The sequence below is a fragment of the Euleptes europaea genome, chromosome 12 (assembly GCF_029931775.1).
Source record: "Euleptes europaea isolate rEulEur1 chromosome 12, rEulEur1.hap1, whole genome shotgun sequence".
NCBI lineage: Eukaryota > Metazoa > Chordata > Lepidosauria > Squamata > Sphaerodactylidae > Euleptes > Euleptes europaea.
Genome location: NC_079323.1, coordinates 23,812,643 through 23,839,638, shown reverse-complemented (window position 1 = coordinate 23,839,638; position 26,996 = coordinate 23,812,643). Strand labels below are relative to the sequence as shown.

The following is a 26,996-nucleotide window of genomic DNA, read 5'->3' as shown; positions in this document are numbered from 1 at the left end:
CAAAGAAGGATCCAAAAAGGACCAAACGCATTTCAGCCTGAGAAGGCCTTCCTCAGTGGTCAGTCATAGAGTTATAATTTAGCACACATCCTAATAATATAATTGTGTCATGTGTGTGTAAAGTGCCGTCAAGTCGCAGCCGACTTACGGCCACCCCTTTTTTGGGGTTTTCATGGCAAGAGGCTATCAGAGGTGGTTTGCCAGTGCCTTCCTCTGTATAGCAACCCTGGACTTCCTTGGTGGTCTCCCATCCAAATACTAATCAGGGCTGACCCTGCTTAGCTTCTGAGATCTGACGAGATCAGGCTAGCCTGGGCCATCCAGGTCAGAGCAATTGTGTCATACTAGACAGTAAAAAAATGTATTAAAGCCCTTCTAGTATAGTGAAACTCCCTATAAGTTTATTTATTCCTTGTATACTAGAACATGGTTTCCGTGTATCACCTTCTTTTACATGCTGGGCTCTTTAGGATGTGTGTACATCAAGCAGTGTATTTGGTCAAATGGCGTGTTTGCCTGCATGTAAAAGCATGTGTCCTCTTCATTGCCACCCCCCGCCCCAACATATGAACCCAAGGCTCTCATGTAACGAGCACATTGGGGAACCCTGGTAAGGCTGCCTTTGAGCAAGTACATTTTAGGAATTAGGGTTCCTACTAAGCTGCGATTGAAAAGCAACCTTCTCATAAAAGCACAGGGGGAAGGTGCCTCTTGTAGCTTTTGTTTCCTGGTAGTCCAGGCAGAGCAGTAAGTTCTGAAAACTGAGTGTTGACAAAGAGTGAAACTGAATGTTACTAATGACAGGTGTCCCCACCCTTCCTAATAACAGAATCTGCCAGTAATAATTTACATTTAAATTTTATGGACTGTGATTCATGACATTGGAATTTTCTACTGAAAAGAAATAATTTACAGGCTGTGGTCAGAAATCACATTCAAATTGGGTTTAACCCTGGTTTGATGTCATACCCCAGTTGACACATTTAGTTTTGCTCTCAGTTGGCAAACGGAAATAGAACCCATAGTTTCCAGTGGGTTTGTAAAGCAAGGTTTGGTATGATATCTGATTTAACTTACCATAGCACTGGCCATTGCTCTTCTTCTGACCTGATCCAAAACGGGGGTGCTGAGACTGCTATATGCTAATAAAAAAAACCATTTGGGATATCTTTTCATTATCTTTTATCTGGTGTCTTGTCTAATTTGGCCGGGTGAGCTGAGAAGTCAGAAAATGAAAGCTACGTAGTAATTTTGGTTTGCATGATTGCATGGAAATTCAAATCATGGCTTCAATTATAAAGTATGGTTAGTGTAATGCATGATTTGGCTGGGGCATTTGTACTTGCTCTTGACAGAGTTATGCCTATATTTCCATTGCTGAAGACAAAATGTTTGCTATTTACACACAACTGCACAGAAAAATAATCCCTCTGCATGTAAATCCATGTATTAATAAACATGTGTCCCTGTTTATATTATTATGTGTTAGGAATGGGCATGTTTTGATTTTGCTTTGTGTACATTTGTCACACGAGCATTCAGCATGCATGGTATGTATGTAGTGAACACATTTTTTTTCTTGAGAGAAGTGGCATTTTTTGCAAGAAAGCCATCATGTGGCCCCAGTCCCCCCCCCAGCTGCATTTTAATGTTTAAAAATATGTAGGAGATCCAGTCCTGGGTCTCACAGTTAACATGCAGCGCACCCTAAAATAGCTTTTATTTTTGTATAAATTTGTAACCACCATATATATGGAGATTTTTAGTAGCTTCTGGTGATGTTTAGTGTTGGGATTAGATTAGGAATGCCTGGATTAGAACCTCCTCTCAGGCATGAAGTAACAGTTGATGTAACATTGTCCCTCAGGTGTAATTCTGATATCTGGAAAAGAGCAGCTAGGTGCAGCACAGATCATCATCCATGACTGTATCTCCCAGGGTTGCCAATTTTCAGGTACTAGCTGGAGATCTCCTGCTATTATAACTGATCTCCAGCCGATAGAGATCAGTTCACCTGTAAAAAATGACCACTTTGGCATTTGGACTCTATGGCATTGAAGTCCCTCCCCTCCCCAAACCCCGCCCTCCTCTCTGTGGGCACCCGTGGACCCGTGGCGTCTGCCTAGGGCTGTGCCGTGTTGCTGTGGTGAGGGCGCTGAGGGCGGTGCTCCTTCTCTCCAAGCCCATGCTCCCCAAGCCTGCGCTGGCGCCCTCCCTCTCCTTGCACCCGGGGCAAGCCCCTCCCTCTCTCTCAGCTGAGCTGCAGCCGCAGCTCAGCTGTTTGTCAGGAACCCCACCCGTCTTCAGTTTGGACCGGGAGGCTGTGGCCGAGCACCTTGCCATGCCCCCCTCTCAGCTGAGCTGCGGGGCAACTCAGCTGTTGTCGGGGGCCCTTGGTCTTCAGTTTGTCTGGGGTCCCGCCCGTCTAAAAAAGCATTTAGAAAATTCTACAACATTTGCAGACAATCCTACAAGCCATCAGGAAATCTACAAGGAATTTTCTAGCCTTGTAGCAGCTGCAAAGGTGAATTTTAGTAACAGATTTTTACAGTTCTGTAAAATGGAGGCAACCCTGTGTTTTCTTACTTCTCCAGATAAAGCCAAATTGGAAGAACTTGATCTTTCCTGCCTACACTGGTTAGATTTAGAAAATCTGGAAATGGAGCTAATAGAATTTCAAGAAAGCTCTATCTGGAAAAATAAATTCTATGACCTGCGTGAAACACTTGAGAAGATAAAAGGGATGCCAAAGGACAGCACAGTTCTGAAAATGAAATCCTTAAAGTGTGGAATTCTCTGCCAAATAATTTTAAGTCAATGAAAGCACTTGGGATTGCTTTCCTTACTTTGTTTGGATCATCTTATGCTTGTGAGCAGCTGTTTTCAGCTTTGAATTATATCAAATCTGACACCAGAAACAGGCTAACAGATGACCTGAGTGCTGCATGTGTTACTCTCAAACTTACAAAGTATGAGCCAAGGGTAGACAAATTATCAGCATGCACACAACAGCAAAAATCTCATTAATTGTTCAAAAAATTTGACGATGTCCTCAAAGATGTCACAAAAATGGTGAATTACATCATGGCTCATGCTCTGAATTGTCGACAGTTTCAAGCACTTCTTGAGGAGGTGGGCAGAGGACGAGTCCTGGAGAGATGCATGCCAAATGCAAACTTTTACCTTTCAATAAAAAGTTGTTTGTATCATTGAAAGCTCTATTATTGTGTGAATGTATGAGTTGTTTTTTCTAAACTAAAACCTCAGTATTCAGGTTAAATTGCCGTATTGGCACTTGGCGATAAATAAGTGGGTTTTGGGTTGCAGTTTGGGCACTTGGTCTCTAAAAGGTTCGCCATCACTGCTATATTATAGCATATATTCAACACAAAAAACAGCAACAATTTGTTGTTGACAAAGGACAGCTGGATATATAAAGGGCCCCATTACCTTCAATAGCTTAGGGCCTCATCAAACCTAAATCCGGCCCTGGTGTGTGTAAAGTGCCTTCAAGTCGCAGCCAACTTATGGCGACCCCTTTTGGGGTTTTCATGCAAGAGACAAACAGAGGTGGTTTGTCAGTGACTTCTTCTGCACAGGATCCCTGGACTTCCTTGGTGGTCTCCCATCCAAATACTAACCAGGGCTGACCCTGCTTAGCTTCTGAGATCTGACGAGATCAGGCTAGCCTGGGCCATCCAGGTCAGGGCATTCTGGCTTTTACTGGATAATATAAACGTAACATTGCCAATTCCCTATCAAAATGCTTCTCTTCCTAATAAACCAAAACTTTCTCCTATGCTGAGAGAATTGAATTCAGGTGACTGAATGTGCAATATGTCAAAGAAATCCGATTGCAATCAAAGGGGATCTAGTTCTAGAGCTGCAATTTAGATGTTTCTGTTCCTGGTGCCATGTGATGTCCAGGTCCTTTTTCTCTTAACCCTCCTCTGTCAACAGGTACACAACAACAGGTGGCTTCAGAGACAGGCGGTATTCTCAGGCACTCTCACTATGCTGATCAATTGTTAGGGATTGTCTGAGCTGAAGTCATCACATTGCTCATATTTACAAAGCATTTGCGTATGGCTTGAGCGAACTGCAAGCAAAATAGTGGCTTTGAGTCCTGGCATATTTGAGAACTCATTAGCCTGTTGTTCCGAACATGTATCCCTTGCTATGGGCAAAGTAAAAGAACTGCAAAGAACAAACAAGAGTAGCTTTGTGAACTGGCTGGAATACCAGCCTAGCAAGAAAGGCCGTGAAACTAAGTCCTTTACTTGCTCACTAAGTTTTTGGAGAGGGGCTGTGGCTCAGTGGGTAAAGGCTCTGCTTTGCATGTGGAAGGTCCCAGGTTCAGTCATTGGCAACTCTGGTTTAAAAGGACCAAACAGTAGGTGATGTGAAAGACCTCTGCCCAAGACCCATGCAAATTGTTTATTTCAAAGAACCTTTTGATTTCTTCTTGACATGAAGTTACGATGTCTCTGCGCAGTAGTATATTATCGTTCATTTTCAGTCTTCTAAGCCCTCTTATTTCTGTGGTCATCAGTATCTGGAGTGGATTATGATTGGCAAAAGTTGCAGGTAGAATAGAAGCTTCTTCCACCTTGTTGAATAAGGACTTAGAGATCCAGCTCAAATCTATTCTCGAGTAGGAAGTGTGCCAATACTGATCTTGATGGACCAACTGTCTGATTCAATATAAAGCAGCTTCATGTGTATTCATGTTTGTACTAGCTATTCTGTTGCACCCCAGAGCCCATATAGGTAATGAGATTGTTAGATATTATATTTTTTTGTGTTTGGTTATTTATGTATTATGGGAATGTATTGAATTTGTTTCGCTTATGACCTGTTGGTCCACTAGCATAAAAAATGGAATAAAGGAAAGCTGGACATGGTTTATTCTTTCTTAAGAAGTAGAGAACCAAATAATTTAAATCACTGTGGGACTGGGCAGGATGGTCAGCCTTTCTCTGCCTATTCTTTGCCATCCAAATCTGTTTCTCTTCTTGTTTTCTCCTGGTGGGTTTACTTTTGGTTTTAGAGCCCCCAAAAGAAAAACAACCAGGGAGCCCTATAAACCTCCTGCCCTATCTCCTTTATGAAACGGTGATGACTTTCACAGAGATTAGATAATGCAATTCAGTGATTGTTTGCCAGTGCAAATGATTGCTAAAGTGTGCTGAAAATGCATTGAAAGTGTATTATCCAGCGTTTGTTAGAGGAGGCTTTATTGCAACTGGTTTGTTGCCATCCTATCTAACTGCCCTCTGGGACATTTTCAGTCTAAAAGAAGAGAAAATAATAGCTTCTTTGGTGAAATTTCTGCAGTTGTCTAGGACAATTTTTATTCAGGCCACCAAATGAATGGCAAGCCTGCTCATCCTAAACACATGAAGTGGAGAAAGATTCAGAATGACAGCTACAGAGAATCTTTATTGCCTCTTAAAACTCAGGGTCTTGGAAATCAGCAGGTTTTTCCTTGGTTTTTGGAAATACTCTCATTTATTCCATAAAGGTTAAAGTCACTGTTGCTAGAGCAGCATGTGCTCTTTCTTTTTCTAAATTCTGTTTGCTGTTAGGTACTGCAAGTTTCATATGACATGGGTCACAATTTGGTATGGAGTAAAGAATTCTTATAGGAGCCCCGTGGCGCAGAGTGTTAAGCTGCAGTACTGCAGTCCAAGCTCTGCTCACGACCTGAGTTCGATCCCGACTGAAGTCGGTTTCAGGTAGCCAGCTCAAGGTTGATTCAGCCTTCCATCCTTCTGAGGTCTGTGAAATGAGTACCCAGCTTGCTGAGGGTAAAGGGAAGATGACTGGGGAAGGCACTGGCAAACCACCCCGCAAACAAAGTCTGCCTTGGAAACGTCGGGATGTGATGTCACCCCATGGGTCAGGAATGACTCGGTGCTTGCACAGGGGACCTTTACCTTTTTAAAGAATGCTTAACCCATTGGTTTCAGTTAGCTTTAGGAGCATAACTCCCTATCACAGCATTACTCAAACTGGGATCTTACTCATCCAACTAACATGCAAAGTCGGATGAGTAGCAATGGGAACAGGGGTTTCTTGTTGCAAGACTTCCCCCTTTCTTGAAAGGCAAGAGTTGATAAAGCTACTGCTGCTGACAGTCACCTGATTTCCAGATAATCTAATAGCACTAGTCAGATAATCTAATAGCACTAGCATTGGTCACTGGAATCTAGTAGCTCAGCCCTAGAAACTCTGAGTGGCACCAAGGTGACACTGTCCTAATACAGTCATAGTTGCTTCAGGTACAAAAAAGGACAGTCTATATTCCAATACAGAGGATTTCACCATAGAGACAGAGAGATGCCAGCCAGTCTTCATCCATAGACAATAATAACCAATGGCCATTTGCAATTGAATACCAGAAGTTCATGTTTTTGTTTGCTGCTGATCTCCCCCCACCCCCGTTTCTACAAGCAGCTCTGATGAAAAAAAATTCAGGTATCTTTGCACTGTTCAGCTGGGTTCTGGCTAGAAGTTATTAGCCAATACTGAAATGACAGTCTCTTTCTGGTGCAAAGTCCCTTCCAGTTAAGGGGTAAGATTGGTTAGAACTTGGGTCAGGGCCTTTTGAGATATGGCCTTACATAATCTAACTTAGTCCATGTACAGACAATAAAAATATGTTACTTAAACTAGCTTTTAAAGGTGTACTGATGTGAGTCTCACTGCATTGTTTTGAGGATACTAAAGCACAGAAGTCCTCATGGAGCATGAGTAACTTGCTGTATAATTTACAGAGGACACGTGATGAAAGAGAGAAGAGAAGGGTTTGCAAAAATGTTAAATCAAAATAGGGGTCTCGAGTTGCTAAAGTTTGAGAACCGTTACCCAATGGAGTGTAGTTTTCATTGTTTTTTTTTTTACAATTACCTCCTGTCTTACTTTCCTTTCCTTCTCCTTTTGCAGATACACACAGCCCATTTGTAGAGGTGCACAGCAATATCCCAAAAACTATTCACATGACTGATGGACAAGAGCTTATCATTCCATGCAGAGTTACAGCGCCAGATATTCCTGTTACGTTAAGAATGGTACCTTTTTACTTCCTAAAATTTTCATTTTATGCTGTATGGATCGCACGGTTCTTAGACGATTTAATAATATTTTTATTTTAAAATAGAAGCCAGTAAATTTACAAAAACCATTTGAGATGTAGGAAGTCAGTGTTGAGACTGGTCTTGAGTCTCCCAGTGTCTTTAAAATTCTTTAAAAGCATTTGCAGGCAGGTCTCATTTAGGTGGGGTTTAGCACTTCTGTTCTTCGCTGGAGGCAGTTAGACACTAACAATGCTCAACTGCTATGAAGTACATTCTGTGTATGAAAAGTTCTGCTTGTACATAGTTAAGAGCTGTCTTCACTGGAGTCATGTGTTATACAAAAAGCTGGCAAACCAGACTTTCTGTAATTTCCAGTTAATAAAGTAAAAAGCTAATTTCCCCACTTCTTGACCTCTGAAGCTGGAAGAGCAGTATAGAGACACTAGGTCTGTATCCTGTGTTGACAGGAAGCTAGAAGACGGGTCTTCATTCATACATTGCACACCATTAAGGAACTGTCTCAGAGGATGATGGAAATCAAACCACACCCATACAACCTCAGAGAAAGTCTTCACAATAATCAAACTGCATCTGAGTACCAGATGTGCTTCTAAAATAGTACCTGGAGAATGGCCCAATACTAATGTGCATTAATTCCTGTGAGTGCTGACTGCACTGACTTTAGTCTCCCTGTCAGCCTTCTAAAGAGGTAATGAATGAATATCGCTGCTGCATAGGGTTGCCAGGTTCCTCTTTGCAACTGACGGGAGGTTTTTGGGGGCGGAGCCTGAGGAGGGTGGGGTTTGGGGAGGGGAGGGACTTCAATGCAATAGAGTCCAATTGCTAAAGTGGCCATTTTCTCCAGGTGAACTGATTTCTATCGGCTGGAGATCAGTTGTAATAGCAGATCTCGGGCTAGTACCTGGAGGTTGGCAACCCTACTGCTGCATACCGAGTCAAAAACATGGTCTAGCTAGCCCAGTATTGTCTGCTTGGACTGGCAGGCTTAGAAAGGTCTTTTCCAACACCTGTTATATTAATAAGGTTGCCAACCTCCAGGTACTAGCTGGAGATCTCCTGCTATTACAACTGAGCTCCAGCCGATAGAGATCAGTTCACCTGGAGAAAATGGCTGCTTTGGCGATTGCACTCTATGGCATTGAAGTCCCTCCTGTCTGTTTAAGACTGCACTGTTAATAAATTATGAGAAAATGTGTGTGACCTTACTATCAGGGCTTTAATTTGTATGGTTCTTGTACATGTGGACTGTTGAGCAACCTATGGATTTGAAAGCTTGCAAGTTAAAGCTGTCTGACTGGGGGGCCTAACACACCAACAATTTACAGCATATTATCATCGTGCTCGGTGTGTGTGTTTTGGATGCGTATTCTTCATTTCCGATCGCACCGTGCCTGTTAAGACTGCTCCCAAGACGGTTTCACGCATGCACAATATCATTGATCTGAAGGAGCACTGTACGCCATTAAGAATTGCCTCATTTGCACGGCAGGGAAACCCTAATCACAACCTATGCAGACATTCCCCCCCAAAAAAAACCCCCCAAAATGAGCCGTTCCTTGCACAGTGCTAATCACAGAGCTGCCGTCTTTTCGGGCGTTGGTCCAACGATCTTGCATTTTTTCGTTGGGACGAGCACATTACATTTTTTTTTGAGAGCAGGGAGGCACGCTCAACCCCAGCAGCGGGAGAGAGAGGAACAGGTGGGGAGAAACTTTGTGCCGGCAGGAGAGCCCTGACCTGTGTGTGTGTGTGTGTGTGTGCGCGCGCGGGCACTCTCTCTATCCCTCAGTTTCTCTCCCCTTCTCCTCCTGCTGCTTCCCCCTCCCCCATCTGCCGCTCCCAGCAGTTTCGCTACTTTTCCAGCCCTCTCCCTCCTCTGCATTCCTTCCCCCTCAAGCCCACGAACCATTTACAAAATCCACTTCAAGGACATTCCATATGAGGGAAATGTTTGATTGGGACCCTGCACAAATAAAAATGGTTGGTCTAATGTTCGAACGTTCCTGTGTTCCTTTGTAAGACCACAAGCACTTATGGGGGGGGATTAAGTAACAATAATGATTGGTGGATGCAAACGGGAGGGGAGGGGGAAGGTGGGATGGGAGGAGAAAGGCTTTTCATTGGGTGTTTCAAAAAGAGAGGAGGAGAACTGAATAGCGTATGTAACTGAACACACCCCTTGGATTGCCGGTTTTGAAATGACATAACGAAATACATCGTGATATAGGCGTTTTGGGAAAAAAAGATGTCTGGCGCTTCCAAAGCATTTCCAAACCAAAATGGGAGGTCTGAGGTGCGATCTAACCTGGATAATACATTTTTTTAAACGTAGTATATACTGAGTGCATTAGGCCCCTGGATCTATGATGATATTTTTTAAAATTTGGCCAGCGTGGTGTAGTAGTTAAGGTGTCAGACTAGGATCTGGAAACCCCAGGTTCGAATCCCCACTCTGCCATGGAAACTTGCCGGGTGACCTTGGGTCAGTCACACACTTTCAGTCTTGACCCTGGCAAGTATTTGGATGAGAAACTTCCAAGGAATACCAGGGGTGTGACATGGAGACAGGCAAGGCCAACTGCCTATGAATGTCTCTTGCCTTGAAAACCCTATGGGGTCGCCATAAGTCAGATGTGACTTGGCGCCCCCACTCAAAGGGTCAGGTAATAGACTTGTGAGGAGTGGTTAAAATGCTTAGAGATGTTTAGCTTGGAAAGAAGGCGGTTAAGGGGTGATATGATAGCGGTCTATAAAATTATGCATGGTCGAGAGTGGACAGGGAGAAGCTTTTCTCCCTCATAATACTAGAATGTGGGGTCATCTGCTGAAGCTGGAGGGTGAGAGATTCAAAACTGTTAAAAGGAAGTATTTCTTCACACAACACATAGTTAAATTGTGGAACTCCCTGCCCCAGGATGTGGTGATGGCTGGCAACTTGGAAGGCTTTAAGAAGGGAGTGGACATGTTCATGGAAGAGAGGGGTATTCATGGCTACTAGTAAAAATGGATACTAGTCATGATGCATACCTATTCTCTCCAGGATCAGAGGAGCATGCCTGTTATATTAGGTGCTGTGGAACACAGGCAGGATAATGCTGCAGCAATCATCTTGTTTGTGGGCTTCCTAGAGGCACCTGGTTATGAACAGACTGCTGGACTTGATGGGCCTTGGTCTGATCCAGCATGGCTTTTCTTATGTTCTTATGACAGGCATTGATCCAAAAATGTTAAATATGTTAAAGAGCTTACCAAAAGTTTTTTAATAGACTGAAACTTAACTTTGATTGAATTTACAATTAAAGCTGAATGGAAGAAGGTACCTTTTGTACTCAGGTTTTAATGGAAGTTTTCTAGCATATGGAACCTCCACTGTAGCAGAAGGTTATGCCTGCCATTTACTGTCAGTGTCTGTATATGCAGTGATAAATCAGTTAAGGGAACAAAACGGGAAATGTTTATATTGTGCAGCAGCAGACACAATAGAATGCCTAGAATTCAAGACACTTTAGAATGTTAGCCAGCATGCCATAAAATAACAGACAGTATTTATATGTATAAGACACGTTCCTCCCATTATTTCAATGGTTATTATGGCTTCTTAGCAGATGCTGTAAAGATAAGGAAGTATATTCTACTGTGTCACTTTGGTGTTTGGTGTGATTATTGTTGATTCTATTTAAACATCTTTTTCTGACTGCATGAAATGAAGGGAGGCAACTTCCTTTGCAGATCCAAGCTTTGATGCGTGGTCACTGAAGGCACTATATTTTACTAAGAAGGTGCCTATGCAAACCCCCCATCCCCAAATACCCCACAGAAATTCAGGAGCTCCTACCATCTCAACACTGGTTTCTGGATTTTGACTACTGAAAAATGTATAAATCAGAAGGATTTAGCATGGATTCTATACAGCTAATGGCTAAAGCAACTGAAAGAGTGGAGAGTGTTATGCTGAAATGGGGCTAGAGTCTGCAAAACTGCTTGCCACAAAATGCACCATTACAGCTCTTCTACAGCTATGGCACCTCTTTGGTTAGATATGATGCTAGCTAACCTGTTCCCTTGTCACCACGGAGAGATAACACTCATCCTGATTCTTCCCCATTCAGTCCCTAACAGGTAGAAATGTGCAGTAGCACTGTCTTTCCACATTTAGCGCTGGATTTTGGATGTGCATTTTTTAAATCTTCCATTCCCAGCATGGCTTGAATGTGTGGGGGTAGGGCAAGGAGAGAGCTGACAGCCCTACTCTAACCTGTTGCCAGAATTGGGTCTGGGAGCCTACAACGATGTGGACAGTGGTCTTCTCCTGCATGGGACTGGAGTACAGGATGCCCTGAACTGCCAGGTGTGCTTCTTGCTGGTCCAGACTTTGGCTATGGCTCTCTGCCTGCTTTGTTCCTGGGGGTGACTTTGGGGGCGATGGAGGTAGAAAATTCCACTCAGGGGGCTACTGGCCTGTTTGTTCCAATGGCTTTCGATCTGGAGCCTCCTCTGGTAGATAATTTCCCCCCTGGCTCCTTTGAAGTGCAGGAGGCCGCAGCTATTGTGGGGACCCTAAGGGGATTCCTCAGCCTTTAAGGAATCTTCCTCTTCAAGGAATCTTTCTTCTGAGACTGGGCCAGGGCACGTCCTGACGCCTGGTCTCAGGGTATATCTAGACATGTGGTGAGTAATATACCCATACTTTGAAAAGTGTGAACTGGCCACAGTTTCTGATGTATTAGTCCACATCTGTGTTAGATTTCTACCATTGGCTTGTGAAGGTGGCTCAGAAGTTACAGTTGGTTCAGAATTTAGCTACAAGAATGTGTGTGCAAAGTGGAGTCAAGTTGCCGCTGACTTACGGCAACCCCATAGAGTTTTCAAGGCAACTGATTAAGCAGAGGTGGTTTGCTATTGCCTGCCTCTGCAAAGTCTTCCTTGGCAGTCTCCCTTCCAAGTACTGACCCTGCTTAGCTTCTGAGATCTCATGAGATCAGGCTATACCAGTGATGGCGAACCTTTTAGAGACCGAGTGCCCAAACTGCAACCAAAAACCCACTTATTTATTGGTGAGTGCCAATGCGGCAATTTAACCTGAATACCACCCCCAGAGGGGGCCCAGAGGGAGAGGCTAGGGTTGCCAAGTTCCTCTTCGCCATGAGTGGGAGGTTTTTGGGGTGGCGCCTGAGGAGGGCAGGGTTTGGGGAAGGACTTCAGTGCCATAGAGTCCAATTGCCAAAGTGGCAATTTTTTCCAGGGGAACTGATCTCTATTGGTTGGAGATCACCTGTAATAGCAGATCTCCAGCTAGTACCTGGAGATTGGCAACTAGTTCCTTAGTGTTTTCTCTCTACATATCAAGACAAATGGAAAGGTGTTTGGAGGATAGCTTGTGGGCACTTCAAAGGTGGAATAGGACTGCACGCCCCTCCGCCCGCACAGACCCAGAGGGTGCTGATGAAGCCGCTGGAGGGAAAGAAGGAAGGAAGGAAAGAAGGGAAGGGAGGGGGAAAGGGAAGGAAGGGAGGGAGAGAAAGAAAGAAAGAAAAAGAGAGAGAAAGGGAGAAAGAAATGGAGCAAGGGAGAGAAAGAAAAGGACAGAGGGAGACAGAAAAAGAAAGAGGCCATTTATGCATGGGAGGTTTTGCCTTGGATTTGCCACTCGGTGGGGCGCGGCGGCAGGCTTGTGAGAGGCGAGCAGGGTGGGGCAGAGGGCGCCTCCTTCGCACCCACCGACCAGCCATGCCCCTCCGCCCGCACAGGCCCAGAGGGCGCCGGAGAAGCCGCCAGCCATGCCGAGTGTGGGCGCTCGGCTTCTGTTCCCTGCTCTCCCACCCGCCTGGCTGGCCGCGCACGCTCCAGCGGCAGCAATGGCGGCAGCTTCTGTGGGAGAGTCCGGGGGCCACCGCCAATGATGTCGGAGGTTCCCCACCCCTGGGCTACAGCCTCCCCCATCCGGGGTGGGGCAGAGCCGGAAAGGCCAGCGGCTTGGAGGAACCGTGCGTGCCGGCAGAAAGGGCTACGCGTGCCGGAAGTGGCACCCGTGCCATAGGTTCGCCAACACGGGGCTATACTGTCCTGTCCTATATTCCAGCTGCAAGATTATTGACTGATAAAGAAAGAAGGAAACAAAGGCTGTTAACAATAAGACGTTTAGGAGTACATTGATTCATAGGGTCGCCATGAGTCAGAAGCAACTTGACGGCACTTAACACACACCACAACTTTTGTGTGTCACTTTTATCCCCAGAGGGGACCCAAAGCAGCTTTACAGTATAAAAGAGCAGTAGAAATAAACTAGAGATGAGACGATGCACACTGAAAAGCCCTCTGATCAAATTTGCATATTTGCAACAGAAACTTTTCAAGCCCAAACTGAATCCCAACAAAACAGAGGTGCTACTAGTGTTTAGGGGGGAAGTGTAATCCAGGAATTGGAGTGTCTCCTGTTCTAGATGGGGTTGCCCTCCCCCTAAAGCAGCAGGTTCATGGCTTGGGGGTGCTGCTGGACCCGTTATCCTGTTAGAGAAACAGGTAGCAGCAGTGGCCAGGGTTACCATTTTCCAGCTTCTGCTAATAAGCCAGCTGCAGCCATTCTTGGGCAGAAAAGATCTTGCCACTTTAGTGCAAGCCCTGCTAATATTAGGGTTGCCAGGTCTGCCCTCTGTTCCGGCGGGAGGTTTTTGGGGTGGAGATGAGGCAGGGATTGGGCGCATGGCTGCGCTGATGTGATTGCGTCACTGCCAGTTTACACCCAGAAGAGCCGCTTCTCAATGGGCCTTTTTTACCACTCAAACTGAGAATTTGAGTGGTAAAAGGCCCGTTGTGATGCGGTGCTTCCGGGCGTAAACTGGAAGTGACATGATTGCGTCAGCGTAGCTGTGCATGCACGCGATCCCTGCTTCCAAGTCGGGCACTGGATTGGTGGTCAATTGCTGCCAATCTAAGTAACCTGGCAACCCTAGGTAATATCTACATTATATTACTGCAATGTGCACTACGTGGAACTGCTCTTGAAGAGCATCTGAAAGCTACCGTTGATACAGAAAGCTGTGGCCAGAATGTTGCTGGAGTGGGTCATAGGAACCATATCACTCCAGGCTTGTTTCACCTACACTGGCTCCCAGTTTGCTTCTGGACTGAACTCAAGGTGCCGGTATTGACCTTTAAAGCCCTATATGGCTTGCGGCCAGCCTGTGTCTTTAACTGTATTTTAACATTGCTCTAAGAACATAAGAACATAAGAAAGGCCCTGCTGGATCAGACCAAGGCCCATCAAGTCCAGCAGTCTGCTCACACAGTGGCCAACCAGGTGCCTCTAGGAAGCCACAAACAAGACGACTGCAGCAGCACCATCTTGTCCGTGTTCCACTGCACCCAAAATAATAGGCATGCTCCTCTGATACTAGAGAGAACAGGTATGCAGCATGACCAGCATCCATTCCAACTAATAGCCATGAATACCCCTTTCCTCCATGAATATGTCCACTCCCCTCTTAAAGCCCTCCAAGCTGGCAGCCATCACCACATCCTGGGGCAGGGAGTTCCACAATTTAACTATGCGTCGTGTGAAAAAATACTTCCTTTTATCAGTTTTGAATCTCTCGCCCTCCAGCTTGAGCAGATGACCCCGTGTTCTAGTATTATGGGAGAGGGAGAAAATCGTCAATTTTATAGACCTCTATCATGTCTCCTCTCAAGCTAAACAGCCCTAAGTGTCTTAACCGCTCCCCATAGGACAGTTGCTGTAGTCCCCTAATCATTTTGGTTGCTCTTTTCTGCACCTTCTCAAGCTCTGTAATATCCTTTTTTAGGTGTGGTGACCAGAACTGTACACAGTATTCCAAGTGTGGTCTCACCATAGATTTGTACAAGGGCAGTATGATATCAGCAGTTTTATTCTCTATTCCTCGTCTAATTATGGCCAGCATGGAATTTTCCTTTTTTACAGTAGCCGCACACTGGGTTGACATCTTCATTGAACTATCCACTACCACCCCAAGAGCCCTTTCTTGGTCTGTCGCTGCCAGCACAGATCCCATCAGTGTATATGTGAAGTTGGGATTTTTTGCCCCAATATGCATCACTTTACACTTACATTGAAACTCATTTGCCATTTTAATGCCCATTCTTCCAGTATGTAGAGATCCTTCTGGAGCTCTTCACAGTCCGATTTGGTTTTAACCACCCTAAATAATTTGGTGTCATCTGCAAACTTGGCTACTTCACTGTTCACCCCCAACTGCTGGTCACTGATGAACAGGTTGAAAAGCACCGGTCCCAACACAGATCCCTGAGGCACCCCTCTGCTTACATCCCGCCATTGTGAGAACTGACCATTGATTCCTACTCTCTGCTTCCTATTTTTCAGCCAGCTCTCAATCCATAAGAGGACTTGTCCTCTTATCCCGTGACTATGAAGTTTGCTTAGCAGTCTTTGGTGATTGTTCTCTGTGTAGAAAACGCCAGGTTGGGTGGAAAGAAGGCAAATAAATGTTTTGAATTAAACAAATGAATGAATAAATACACGTCAGTAATGTGGCAATGCCATCTTTGGGAAACCCATTAGATTTTGCTTTAATTTATGAATTGTGAAATTTTGGAAATACATGAAATAGTCTTGACCAAGATTTTGCTATTGAGGCAAAATTGTTCCTTGAGTTCCTCTGAGTAACATTTTCATGCAGGGGAAAGAAATTTCTTTTGCCGCCTCCACTGGCTTCTTCTTTCTTCAGTTGCACTTGCTGCCCTTCCTCCTCTTTGTTTCCACTTCTTCTGTTCCTCTGCACTCTATTTCTCCAGTTGTTCACTCCCCCCCCACTGCTGTTCTCTTGCTTAACTGTCCATTTGGTCTTTCCTCCCCCAGTTCACTTGCACTGCCTACTGTTTTCTTCTCCTTTGGCATAGGGTTGCCAGATGCCTGTTAATGGCAGGCAATTGCCTGCCAATTAACAGGCCTGCCTGCCGCCTCTCAGCTGGCCGGCGGGGGGAACAGGCCTAGCTTAGGGGAAACAGGCCTAGCTTAATGGAGGGATGATCACCACTCATGCGCAGCGTTGCATAGAGTTTTTGGGAGGAATATGCTAGAGTATCACCATTACTTCTGGGTTTGATGGGGACACTCTAGCATATTCTTCCATAGAGTTTTTTGAGGGATGTGCTAGAATGTCCCCATTACTTTCTGGGTTTAACAGAAGCTGCGCGCTAGAAAACCACCCACCACCACCACTGAAGCTGCCACCGATGGCAAGGGGGGATCTGGCAACCCTATTCATACACCCCCCATAGTTGTTCCTTCTCTTGTTCTCCTCTTCCCACCTGCTCCCAATCCCCCCCCCCACAGTACACCACTTTTCATTTTGGGAAGTTGTTTTTTTCCTGTGATGTTTGCAGATACTTAGACAAACTTTTACTGTTGTAGGTTTCTGACCCCCTCAACTTTAAAATTCTTATATTTACTTAACATATATAAATTAATATTTTGAGGTTCTAGGATTCCATTAATAAATGAGCTATTCATTAATTTTGGAGGAGCAACAAAGATAAATAATTCATAATTTTCATTTTTAGATTCCAGGTGAAGTTCCCAAAAGGAAGACTATCTGGGATAGTACTAAAGGTTTTATAATATCAAATGCCACATTTGAATTCATAGGCCTCTTCAGTTGTGAGGCAATAATTGGTGGACATAAATACAAGACGATGTACCTGACATACAGACAAAGTAAGTATCCTTCCATTCAGTCATTTCAGTTACTTTACTGTTCAATCATACGGCTAATTTTTCTCTTTTGGTGTACTGTTTAGACAATGACATCGTTAATGTCAATTTAAATGCCTCAAGACCAGTCAAGTTACTAAAAGGAGACAACCTTGTTCTTAACTGTACCGTCACTGCATCCTGGAACACAAGAGTGCTGATAACATGGAATTATCCTGGTGAGGTATGTGCTGTTCCTCTTTTCTAATAAGAACACTTCACTAATGACAAGCATGTATAACAGGCATCTGGGGTAGATATGTCTCTCATATTTCAGGTTCCAACTGATCCTCATCTTTTATATTTGCTCTCTAGTTCATTCTTTCATTCAGTGAACAAGCTTTTGCACAACGGACTTGTACATTTCGTAATCATTAGGGGGGAAACTGTCAAGAATGGAAACTTCTTATATGGAAACTTGCTGAATTCGGTCATAATCTGGTGTTTGTTGCCCAATATCAGCTAAGACAATCATTCTCTGCATCTGTGCTTCTTAGAAGTAACTGGCTGGCCACTTGTGCGCAACAGGATACTGGAACAGATGGATCTTTGGAATGATTCAGCAAAGCTCTGCTTATGTTCTGAACTCTTTTGCAACAAAAGTATTAAGGCTATCTACCTTGAAGAGGGTGTCGAGCTTCCAACTCAAGCACATATAGAGAAGACACTACAGTTTTTATCTGCCAAGATCTCAGTTGTTACATGAACAACTTAACAGCAAGCACTGGCTTGGATGTTTCCACAGATGGAAGGGTATCTGCCCACAGAGTGCCACTTTCTCACCTACCCACGGTTGCTGCTGCAACCAAAAATGTCCTCCCCAACACAGAGGGGAGGTGAGACAGTTGTGTTTCATGGGAAGAAAACCTTTTGTCCTCAGAAACACTCCAGTGGATCCAAGGCAGAAGGTTGAATAATTCCCCCCTCAACAAATCTGGGTATCCTCACAAATAGCTACCATTTATAAAATGTTTGTCTTGAAACAGTTAGAGCAGGGGTTCTCAACAGGGGGGGGGGAATTCCCCCCCGGGGGGGGATTTTAGGGTTCCGGGGAGGGGGAATTTGGACCACTATTCAGCAAAGTGTGATGCCCTGTAGATTATGTGCAATATGTAAAATAGTAGGTTTTTTTTTTTTTAGTTATCTTGGGAAGGGGGGAATCATATTCTGAACAATGGTGAAAGGGGCAATGGAGCAAAAACGGTTGAGAACCACTGTGTTAGAGGTTGCTGAATGTTGTAATTGGTTAAATTCCTGTGGAACCCAAGCTTCTTTTATGTGCTAGAAGATTCATGCTATGAGTGTTTATAATATTGACAATTAGGACTATTCATAATGATATTAATGGTCATTATAGAAAAAGCTTGGTTCAGTAGCTTGTATTATAATTGGGGCTTTTGTATTTGGCATTCCCCCCTTTAATTTTTTAAAACTCTTAACACCAAAAATATTACAAGTCTCTTATTTGCTTTATGTATTTATGTACTTTGTTTTTGACCTACGTTTCTCACTGAGACTCCATATAAATCAGACAGCATAAGGCATCCAACGAACAATACAACAGGACTAGGATTACAAAGTTAGGAAAACAGTGCAAAAGAAAAAAGGCATCAAACAGATCATAGACAACAGAGAAAAAATATTTTACATTATCAACTATCAAGTGGTTCTATTTAGATTAGCTGCATTGATTTAAATCAGTGTTGAGGCTTAAGGATAGAGAGTTACAAGGAATAAATTCTGTCAGTCAAAGTCGAAAGCCTTTATTGGCATTAAAATGTAGCATAAAAAAACAATTACAATAAGACCATCATATACATACATCAAACCTCTTCTGTCAGTCTGATCCCATGAGCCATGTCAGTTTATGGGAACTGACATAAAGGATCCTTACGTTAGATGAAAGGCAGTGGTTGGCAATCTCTCAGATATAAGGACATTTTAAAATAATTAACTAGTCCGTTACTATCTGACATTCTGCCCGTTATAGCATCGTGAACCCCATTTCAGATCAGTTATTTATGTGGTCTGCTGAACAGTAGTGAATGAATGAATCCATTTTTGTATCTGTGCACACTCAACCCACTAGAATCATTGAAGAAACCACAGATGGTAATTGCCAGTGCTAATAACTTTTCTTCCCTGTAAACATTTTCCTGTCTAGAGAAGCAAAAGAGGCACCATAGCTTCAAGCATTAACCAAAGGAATTATGGAGCCAACGTATTCTACAGTATTCTTGTTGTTGATAAAGTTCATGATATTGATAAAGGACTGTATACTTGCAATGTGAAGAGTGGCCCATCTCTCAGATCGGTTAATGCAACTGTCCACGTTTATGGTAAGAAATACTGTGGCGTGTGCTACGTTTGGAGGTTTGGGGTCTTGTTTAACTGCTTCTGTTTTCTTTTTCTTTTTCATCTGTCCTCTAAAATATCAAATAGGTTTACCTTTTCGGTACACTGCTGGGTAGACCTGATGGTGGACCTGCTCTGTGGTGAGCTGCTGCATGCGAACAGCTCATCATATGGTACCAATTGACTCGTTGAGTGATTAAAAGTGAAAATATTGTTGAAGGCTTTCACGGTCAGAGTTCATTGGTTCTTGTGGGTTATCCTGGCTGTGTAACCGTGGTCTTGGTATTTTCTTTCCTGACGTTTCGCCAGCAGCTGTGGCGGGCATCTTCAGAGGAGTAACACTGAAGGACACTGAGAGACACTGTCCTTCAGTGTTACTCCTCTGAAGATGCCTGCCACAGCTGCTGGCGAAACGTCAGGAAAGAAAATACCAAGACCACGGTTACACAGCCCGGATAACCCACAAGAACCAACGATTAAAAGTGACTTCCATACATTGGCTGTGACTCTTCCGACCAAATTACCACCTTCATTTATGCTGTGTGGAAATTGATGGCCATCTAGCAACACTGCCCATATTGTAACCCATTCCTTTCCCGTAACCTTAAATCTACACTCTAAATCTACACTCTAACCCTAAATCTACACTCAGCTCTTGTTCAGTTAGTGCCTCTGACATTCATAAGACATATCTATTCAAGAAACATTTGTATAAGACAGGGATTCTATGAATATGGCATATTATACCGTAATGTCCCATTTATGCATCCTATTGCGAATTTCATGCATTCCTTCTGAATCAGAACGACTTTCTTCAACTCACCATTTTCTTTTTTTAAGGTAAAGCATTCATCAGTTTGAAGCACCGGAGAAAAAATGTGCTGGAAGTTATATCTGGCAAGAAATCCTATCGAATTTCTATGAAAGTGAAAGCATTTCCCACACCAGAGGTTGTATGGTAGGATTACAGTTACTTCTGCATAGACAAAGAAACTACTTAATTGGAAAGATATTTCTCAAGATTAACTATTTTCACCTCCAAGTGAACAGTTGAGTAAAGGTGTCCTGAAATGGATTTGGCAGTCAAGGGAATAAAAATTGTAACCGTACTGCATGTTCCACCATTTCAGGGTATACAAAAGGGTCTTGTTTATTCCCCTTGTCGTTCTGGCTGTCAGCGAAGGCACACTGATGAGCTGGTGCAGTGTAGCGCTTAGAACAGGGGTGTCAAACTCAATTGTTATGAGGGCCAGATATAAATGTCACTGGGTCGGGCCGGGCCATGCCTCGCCAGCCAAGATCGAGAAGGGGGGTGGCTGCCTCGGCTGGCTCGTTGGCTGGATAAGATCTCTCAAGGGGCTGGATTCAGCCCACAGGACTTATGTTTGACACCCCTGGCTTAGAATGCTCAACTAAGGAGATCAGATTCACTGCCTCACTCTGTCAGGAAGCACTGGGTGGCCTTGGGCAAGATACTTTGTCTTAGCTTCCCTGAACACCTTGGAGGTAGGTAGGTAGGTAGGTAGGTAGGTAGGTAGATAGATAGATAGATAGATAGATAGATAGATAGATAGATAGATAGATAGGTAGATAGATAGGTAGATACTGCAGGTTCAGTAAATGAACACTAGTAAATCATTAAGTTGGAAAAGTTTCAATATTAGTATCGAGTCAACTCATGAATCTCTGGCTGGTTCAGGTCAATTCCCTCTGAACTTATATTTGTGCAACTAATTCTTATACTTAAAAGCTCTTGAGGTTTAAGATGAGGAATTGTGAGGAAATCTCCAAGGAAAAGAAGGACTGCCATCAATTTGTTGAAGTCGTTCATGTGTGCTTTTATTGTAAGAATTTTTGAAGCAGAAAGACATTTTATCACCCTCCAATATTTCGTAACTGATAATAGGGATACTTGAATAGGGATACCCTGCTGCAAAGTTTTTACAGCTCTCTTTGCCTGCTGTATGTGGGGTTGGCAAAGTTTTAACCATCTTTGTTACTTTGCCTTTAATTGTGGAAGTAAATGTTACTGTTAGGCATTGATGTAGAGCTCACCACCACTCTCTGGAATAGGGACAGGGCCCGGGGTTTTGACATCACCCCTAAGCACCCTCTTCCCCTCAGACAGAGCCAAGCAGTACAATGGCCTGTTGGACACTAGCTTCTGAAGCAAGATGTATTAGTAAGCTGTTCGTAACCATTTCCTTTTTACGATCACAAAGTAATTTGGAAGGTCCCTATCCTAATACCTTCCATTGCCATTTTAATTTCAAGGCCGTTTTTCTTTATAACAAAAGGTGACAACTGGAATGTGGATGTGTTACTGTGGAGAGCAAGAGCTGAGCTACAGTGAAGACTTCACACTTGAGAATTCAAATTCTTTGGGTCTTTTGTTTTGAGAAGACTCATGAACATGTCCAAGGGGCAGCACCTGAGAGGCACTCCCTATGTCTTACCTCCCCCCTCCCATAAAGGAACTGCCCCACTCCTTTCTCAGTCTCTTTTACTGATGATCCCAGTATGAATTATTTATCCTGGAATACCTGAGCCCAGCTTTTTTGCTGGGGAGGGTGGGATATAAGTTTAATAAAATAAAATAAAATACCTGGAGTAGATCAGATACAGTAGCGGATAGTAGAGCATGGTATCTTGCTCCCATGGTAGGAAAGTATTTTTCTCCCAGATGGATCTAAAACTATAAGGCCATGCACTATGGGTGTGTTGATTTTTCCTGACTGCTCAGTGTAAATGGTGTAACTCATTGGAGGGGCAGTTTCCCCTGATGCATCCCAGCCCCTTCTGGCACATCCATTGTTGTCTTTCGGACAATTTTTGAGTGAGGCCCCACCCTTCCTAATCTCATTGGTTTCTCCCTGCCTATGTTTCCTCTTACACAGCTGATTAACACTTACAGGAGAGCTACATTTAGACCTGCATTCAGTCTGCGAACAAGTATTTCTGTGGAAATCTACGCAGCTTTGCCTGACGGTGAAGTGACGTAACAGAAATAGTTGTGAAAAACAAAACAAACAATTATTAAAACAAATAAGGTCTGGATACTGGATTTTTTTTCGTGACCCCTAATTTCTATACCCGTTTTGTAGCTTGTTCCATGCAAACTCTGTAGTAGCAGCAAGCTGTTTCTAGTATAGAATTTGTATGCTCTGCTTTTCAGGCTTTTGCAATGCTTTTATACGAAACAATGTTATCAATTTTTCCTTGTTTTTGTCAAAAGGCTTGTAAGGGTACTGTGGCTCAAGATATTCATATATATATATATATATATATATATATATATATATATATATATATATATATATATATATATATAACAAAGGGTGATTAGGAAAGCAATTCATTGCAAAGAATTCACAACACTTCTAGTCAAATTTCAATTTTGTCCCAATCCCGTTTCGTTTGGTTTGGTTTTCATCTTCTCTCTTACATTAGCAATTTTAAATGGAACATAAACTGTACAGGTGCAAGTGACAGTGATATTGCATTGCCAGACAGCATAGTCTTTGGCTGTGTTGGGCTGCGCTAGTAAACATTTTTGAAGACTCTAAGGCTTTTAAATGCAGCTTCACACATTATGGATTAGCAGCAGTTGTTTGGCATCTGTCTCATTGTGCCCCCAGTAATATGTGAGGCAGATACATGAAGAAGAAGATGAGTTGGTTTTTATATGCCGACTTTCTCTAGCACTTAAGGGAGACTCAAACTGGCTTACAATCACCTTCCCTTCCCCTCCCCACAATAGACACCTTGTAAGGTAGGTGGGGCTGAGAGAGCTCTAACAGAGCCATAACTTGCCCAAGGTCACCCAGCTGGCTTCACGTGTAGGAGCGGGAAAACAAATCCAGTTCACCAGATTAGCCTCTGCCGCTCATGTGGAGGAGGGGGAATCAAACCTGGTTCTCCAGATCAGAGTCTGCTGCTCCAAACCACCGCTCTTAACCACTACACCATGCTGGCTCATGAATTTATTTCACTTTATGCACACCATGTGTTGCAAATCACAATGATTTGACCCCATGGTGAAATATATATATATGTATATATATATATATACATATTTCATTCTATGCCGTAGGTTACATCATTTTGTATGCCAGGGATTTAACTGGAGAAATGCGCCCTGTGCTCCTGTTATATTCACACACTATAAAAGGAATCAGTTCTGAGATGAGGATTGCCAACAGGCCTGGGGGAAAATGCCTTATTCCTTTAAATGGAGGCTTAATGAGATGTTATTTACTAGGGGGTCTTACCTTGATGCCATGAACAGCTTCAGCTTCCCATTTCTACATGTTAAGCCTCTATTAAAGGGACAGGACATTTTTCTTCAGCCATGTTGATAAAATTTATTTGTTTGTTTAATGTATGCCCTGCCTTTCTCCCCAATGAGAACTTAAAGCAGCTTACATCATTCTCCTCTCCTTATTTTTTATCCTCACCACAACCCTGTGAGGTAGGGTAGGCTGAGAGACTGTGACTGGCCTAAGGTCACCCAGCACGCTTCCACAGCAGTGTAGGGATTTGAACCTGGGTCTTCCAAATCCTAGTCTAACCACTACACCACTCTGGCTTTCTAAGACTAGATTTTCTGTTTGTATAACGAAATGCTGCTTCATTGGAGTATTCATCTATCAGCATTTTGAAATTGTTTGGCACAACACATTTAGGTTGGTTTTTGGTTGATTGTATTTTTGCTGACAACACCTTGATTAAGTAAATGAACATATGAACACATGAAGCTGCCTGATACTGGATCAGACCCTTGGTCCATCAAAGTCAGTATTGTCTACTCAGACCAGCAGTGGCTTTCCAGGGTCTCAGGCTGAGGTCTTTCACATCACCTACTTGCCTAGTCCCTTTAACTGGAGATGCCAGGGATTGAGCCTGGGACCTTCTGCATGCCAAGCAGATGCTCTGCCGTTGAGCCACCGCCCCTCCCCAGTCATTCTGTGGGTGTGTGTATAGTATGTATGTGTGTGTATATATATGTAATGTACTCTTACTGACGGTGTTGTTAATAAAATAGAATGCTTTAATACAGGGGTCCCAACCTTTTTGATCCTGCAGGCACCTTTGGAACTCTGACACAGGGTGGCGGATGCAACTAAAAAATGGTGCCGCAGGAGGCAGAGTCAACCCCAAAATGTCAGGGAGTGTGTTTAGGCATAAGTCTAATAGTAACTCTTCAACTTGTCAGGCAGAAGCTCTGTTTGACAGGATACATTTAAAATGAATAAGTGACAATAAATGACATGATTAAATGACAATGATTTGTCAGTTATTTAGTTATATGCTTACCCTGGGGCCATGATCAAGTGTCCAAATGGTACATGTGGTATACAGACAGAATAAGCAGTGACACTGTAAACAATTATAAATTGTGCTTGTCCTTTAACAGGTTGAAAGATGGGTTACCGGCTGCTGAAATGTGTGCTCGGTATAAAATTAAAAGTTATGCACTCACCATAAAACATGTTGCAGAAGAAGATGCTGGAAACTATACGATACTATTAAGCACCCGACAATGGAACTTGCATAAAAACTTAACTGTCACACTCAGAGTAAATGGTGAGTTGGTAGCATATTTCATATTCATGACAAGGAACAGATTCTTATCTGGAGTTACTTTAGTTCAGCAAAAGCATCCGTTCCTACAGGCCAATTGCTATTTACCTTTCCAGACAATAAGGAAGGCTGCTTCAATAATTTCTGTTCCTGTTATATTCCATCTTTTGACAGTGAAACCTCAGATTTATGAAAAAATGTCCTCATTTCCTGGTCCTAGTCTCTATCAAGTGGGCAGCAAGCAAACCCTGACTTGCACTGTTTATGGTATTCCCCAGCCTACAGTTAAATGGACCTGGAATCCTTGCCAACAGAATCATTCTAGGTCAAGGTAGGCCATTTTGGATATGTTCCTCCCCCCCAGAGTTCCCCCTTTGCTAATGTCATTACAAATTTCTTTCATAAGATTTGTAATTCTGGTTATGGAAATTATGGTTGTTAGAAGGTATCGATCCTGCTTCAAATGAGTTATGCTTGCATTTGCAGTTTGCATGTGTGGAGCTTTGAAGTGAGTGAAACAGCAACAGGTACTGTACGACATCTTCAGTGCAGCCCAGAACACTTGGGTAGTTCAGGGTTGGCTTGGAGGGACCAGCTGTCTTCAACAACTCCAAAGTTCTGGTGGTTTAATGTTGGGAAGGCCTTAAACCCACCCTGTTGTGGGGAAGGGAAGGTGATTGTAAGCCAGTTTGATTCTTCCTTAAGTGGTAGAGAAAGTTGGCATATAAAAACCAACTCCTCTTCCTCCTCCTCTTCCTCCTCCTCCTCAGCCCTATTTGATGTATTGGCAGGCTGAAAAGGAATCAGTTCATTTCTTGCGCCAGATTAGGTTAGGTTAATTTAGGGTTGCCAACTAGCAGGAGATCTGCTAATACAACTGATCTCCAGCCGATAGAGATCAGATCACCTGGAGAAAAATGGCCGCTTTGGCAATTGGACTCTATGGCATTGAAGTCCCTCCCCTCCCCCAACCCTGCTCTCCTGTGCCAGAGGCCGGCGGGAGGCTGCGGCGTCCGGGCCCAGTGCTGCAGCGGCAGCGGCCGGGGACTGGCACCCGGGCCTGCACTCTGGTGCTGGGGCCACTCACGCTGGCGCTGGGGCCTCCTAAGGGTTTTTGATACTGCGCCGGTGCGGCTCAGAAAGAGCTGTAAAGAGTTGTTTGTTTATCGAGATGCTTCTATTGCATTGAATTCATGACATTGCCAGCACCCACCTAGACTCAGATTCTCAAGAAAAGAAAAACTGTTGGCTATCTGTATGGGTGCTGACTCATACATACAAGCGAAGACTGAAACAGTGAATGCTTTGTATAAACTCTTCCTCAAACCTTTCTTAGGAAGTATTCAGGAAGAATAATAAATCCGCAGAAGATGATTTACTTCCAAAATATCTTTTTCAATCTACTGTAGTACATGCTTCCAGTAGATATGTAAATAGTTTGCTATATAGATTGGAAATATCATGTGGAAGGATTCCATGACAGCTGCTGTACTAGTATAAAGAGTTTTCAATGTGAACATCAATCTTCGTGGGGGATCACTTGCATAATATATAGCAGTCACATGGAAATGTTTGTTTGGGTGAAACCACACTGCTTACCATCATTTATGAAGTAGCCCAGAACCAAAGCAGCTCTGGTTTAGCTGGAAGTAGCAACCTTGGGCCCATTTTGGTCCTGTGTGACTCATCTAATTTTTTATGTTGTTTTATGTCTAACCCAACCTAGCATGTCAAAATTGTGAGCAAATAAAATCACTTAATCTTATTCCCGGGACCAAAAGTCAACCCTAAAAACATGCATGCGCACACAAAAACACCCTTACATTTCCAAAAAAGAGAAATCAAGTAAAAGCCTTGAAAACATGTTTACAGAGTTTAGAACGTGAACAATGCCACAGAAGTCACTCTGATTACTATATATAGTTACTTACACCGTTTCATGACTCCAAATAATTTTTGGTCAGTAAACGAAAGAAATTGTCAGCATTGCTTCTGAGTACTTTTCGATTTTTGGAATGTGTCATATGTGAACACTGTTTATCTGATACAGACAGCAGAAGAAAAACCATTTTAGAAATTCAGTATACATACCAGACAACACTGGGGTTTTTTTATATGCGGAAATGCATATAGTAACTTCAGAATGTTTAGGGTTGCCAGGTTCCTCTTCGCCACCAGCGGGAGGTTATTGAGGTGGAGCCTGAGGTGGGTGG

The 26,996-nt window shown here is 43.4% G+C and overlaps 1 protein-coding gene across 1 annotated transcript in view; it reads left to right on the top strand.

Annotated features, from left to right (window-relative positions):
- FLT1 (fms related receptor tyrosine kinase 1) overlaps positions 1-26,996 on the top strand; it is a 128,860-nt gene that overhangs the window by 6,346 nt on the left and 95,518 nt on the right. The window contains exons 3-9 of the mRNA XM_056858160.1: positions 6,949-7,073; positions 16,656-16,809; positions 16,893-17,029; positions 19,010-19,184; positions 20,041-20,158; positions 24,617-24,786; positions 24,958-25,114. Of these exons, the coding sequence (XP_056714138.1) occupies positions 6,949-7,073; positions 16,656-16,809; positions 16,893-17,029; positions 19,010-19,184; positions 20,041-20,158; positions 24,617-24,786; positions 24,958-25,114 (1,036 nt within the window). The remainder of the gene's footprint in view (positions 1-6,948; positions 7,074-16,655; positions 16,810-16,892; positions 17,030-19,009; positions 19,185-20,040; positions 20,159-24,616; positions 24,787-24,957; positions 25,115-26,996) is intronic.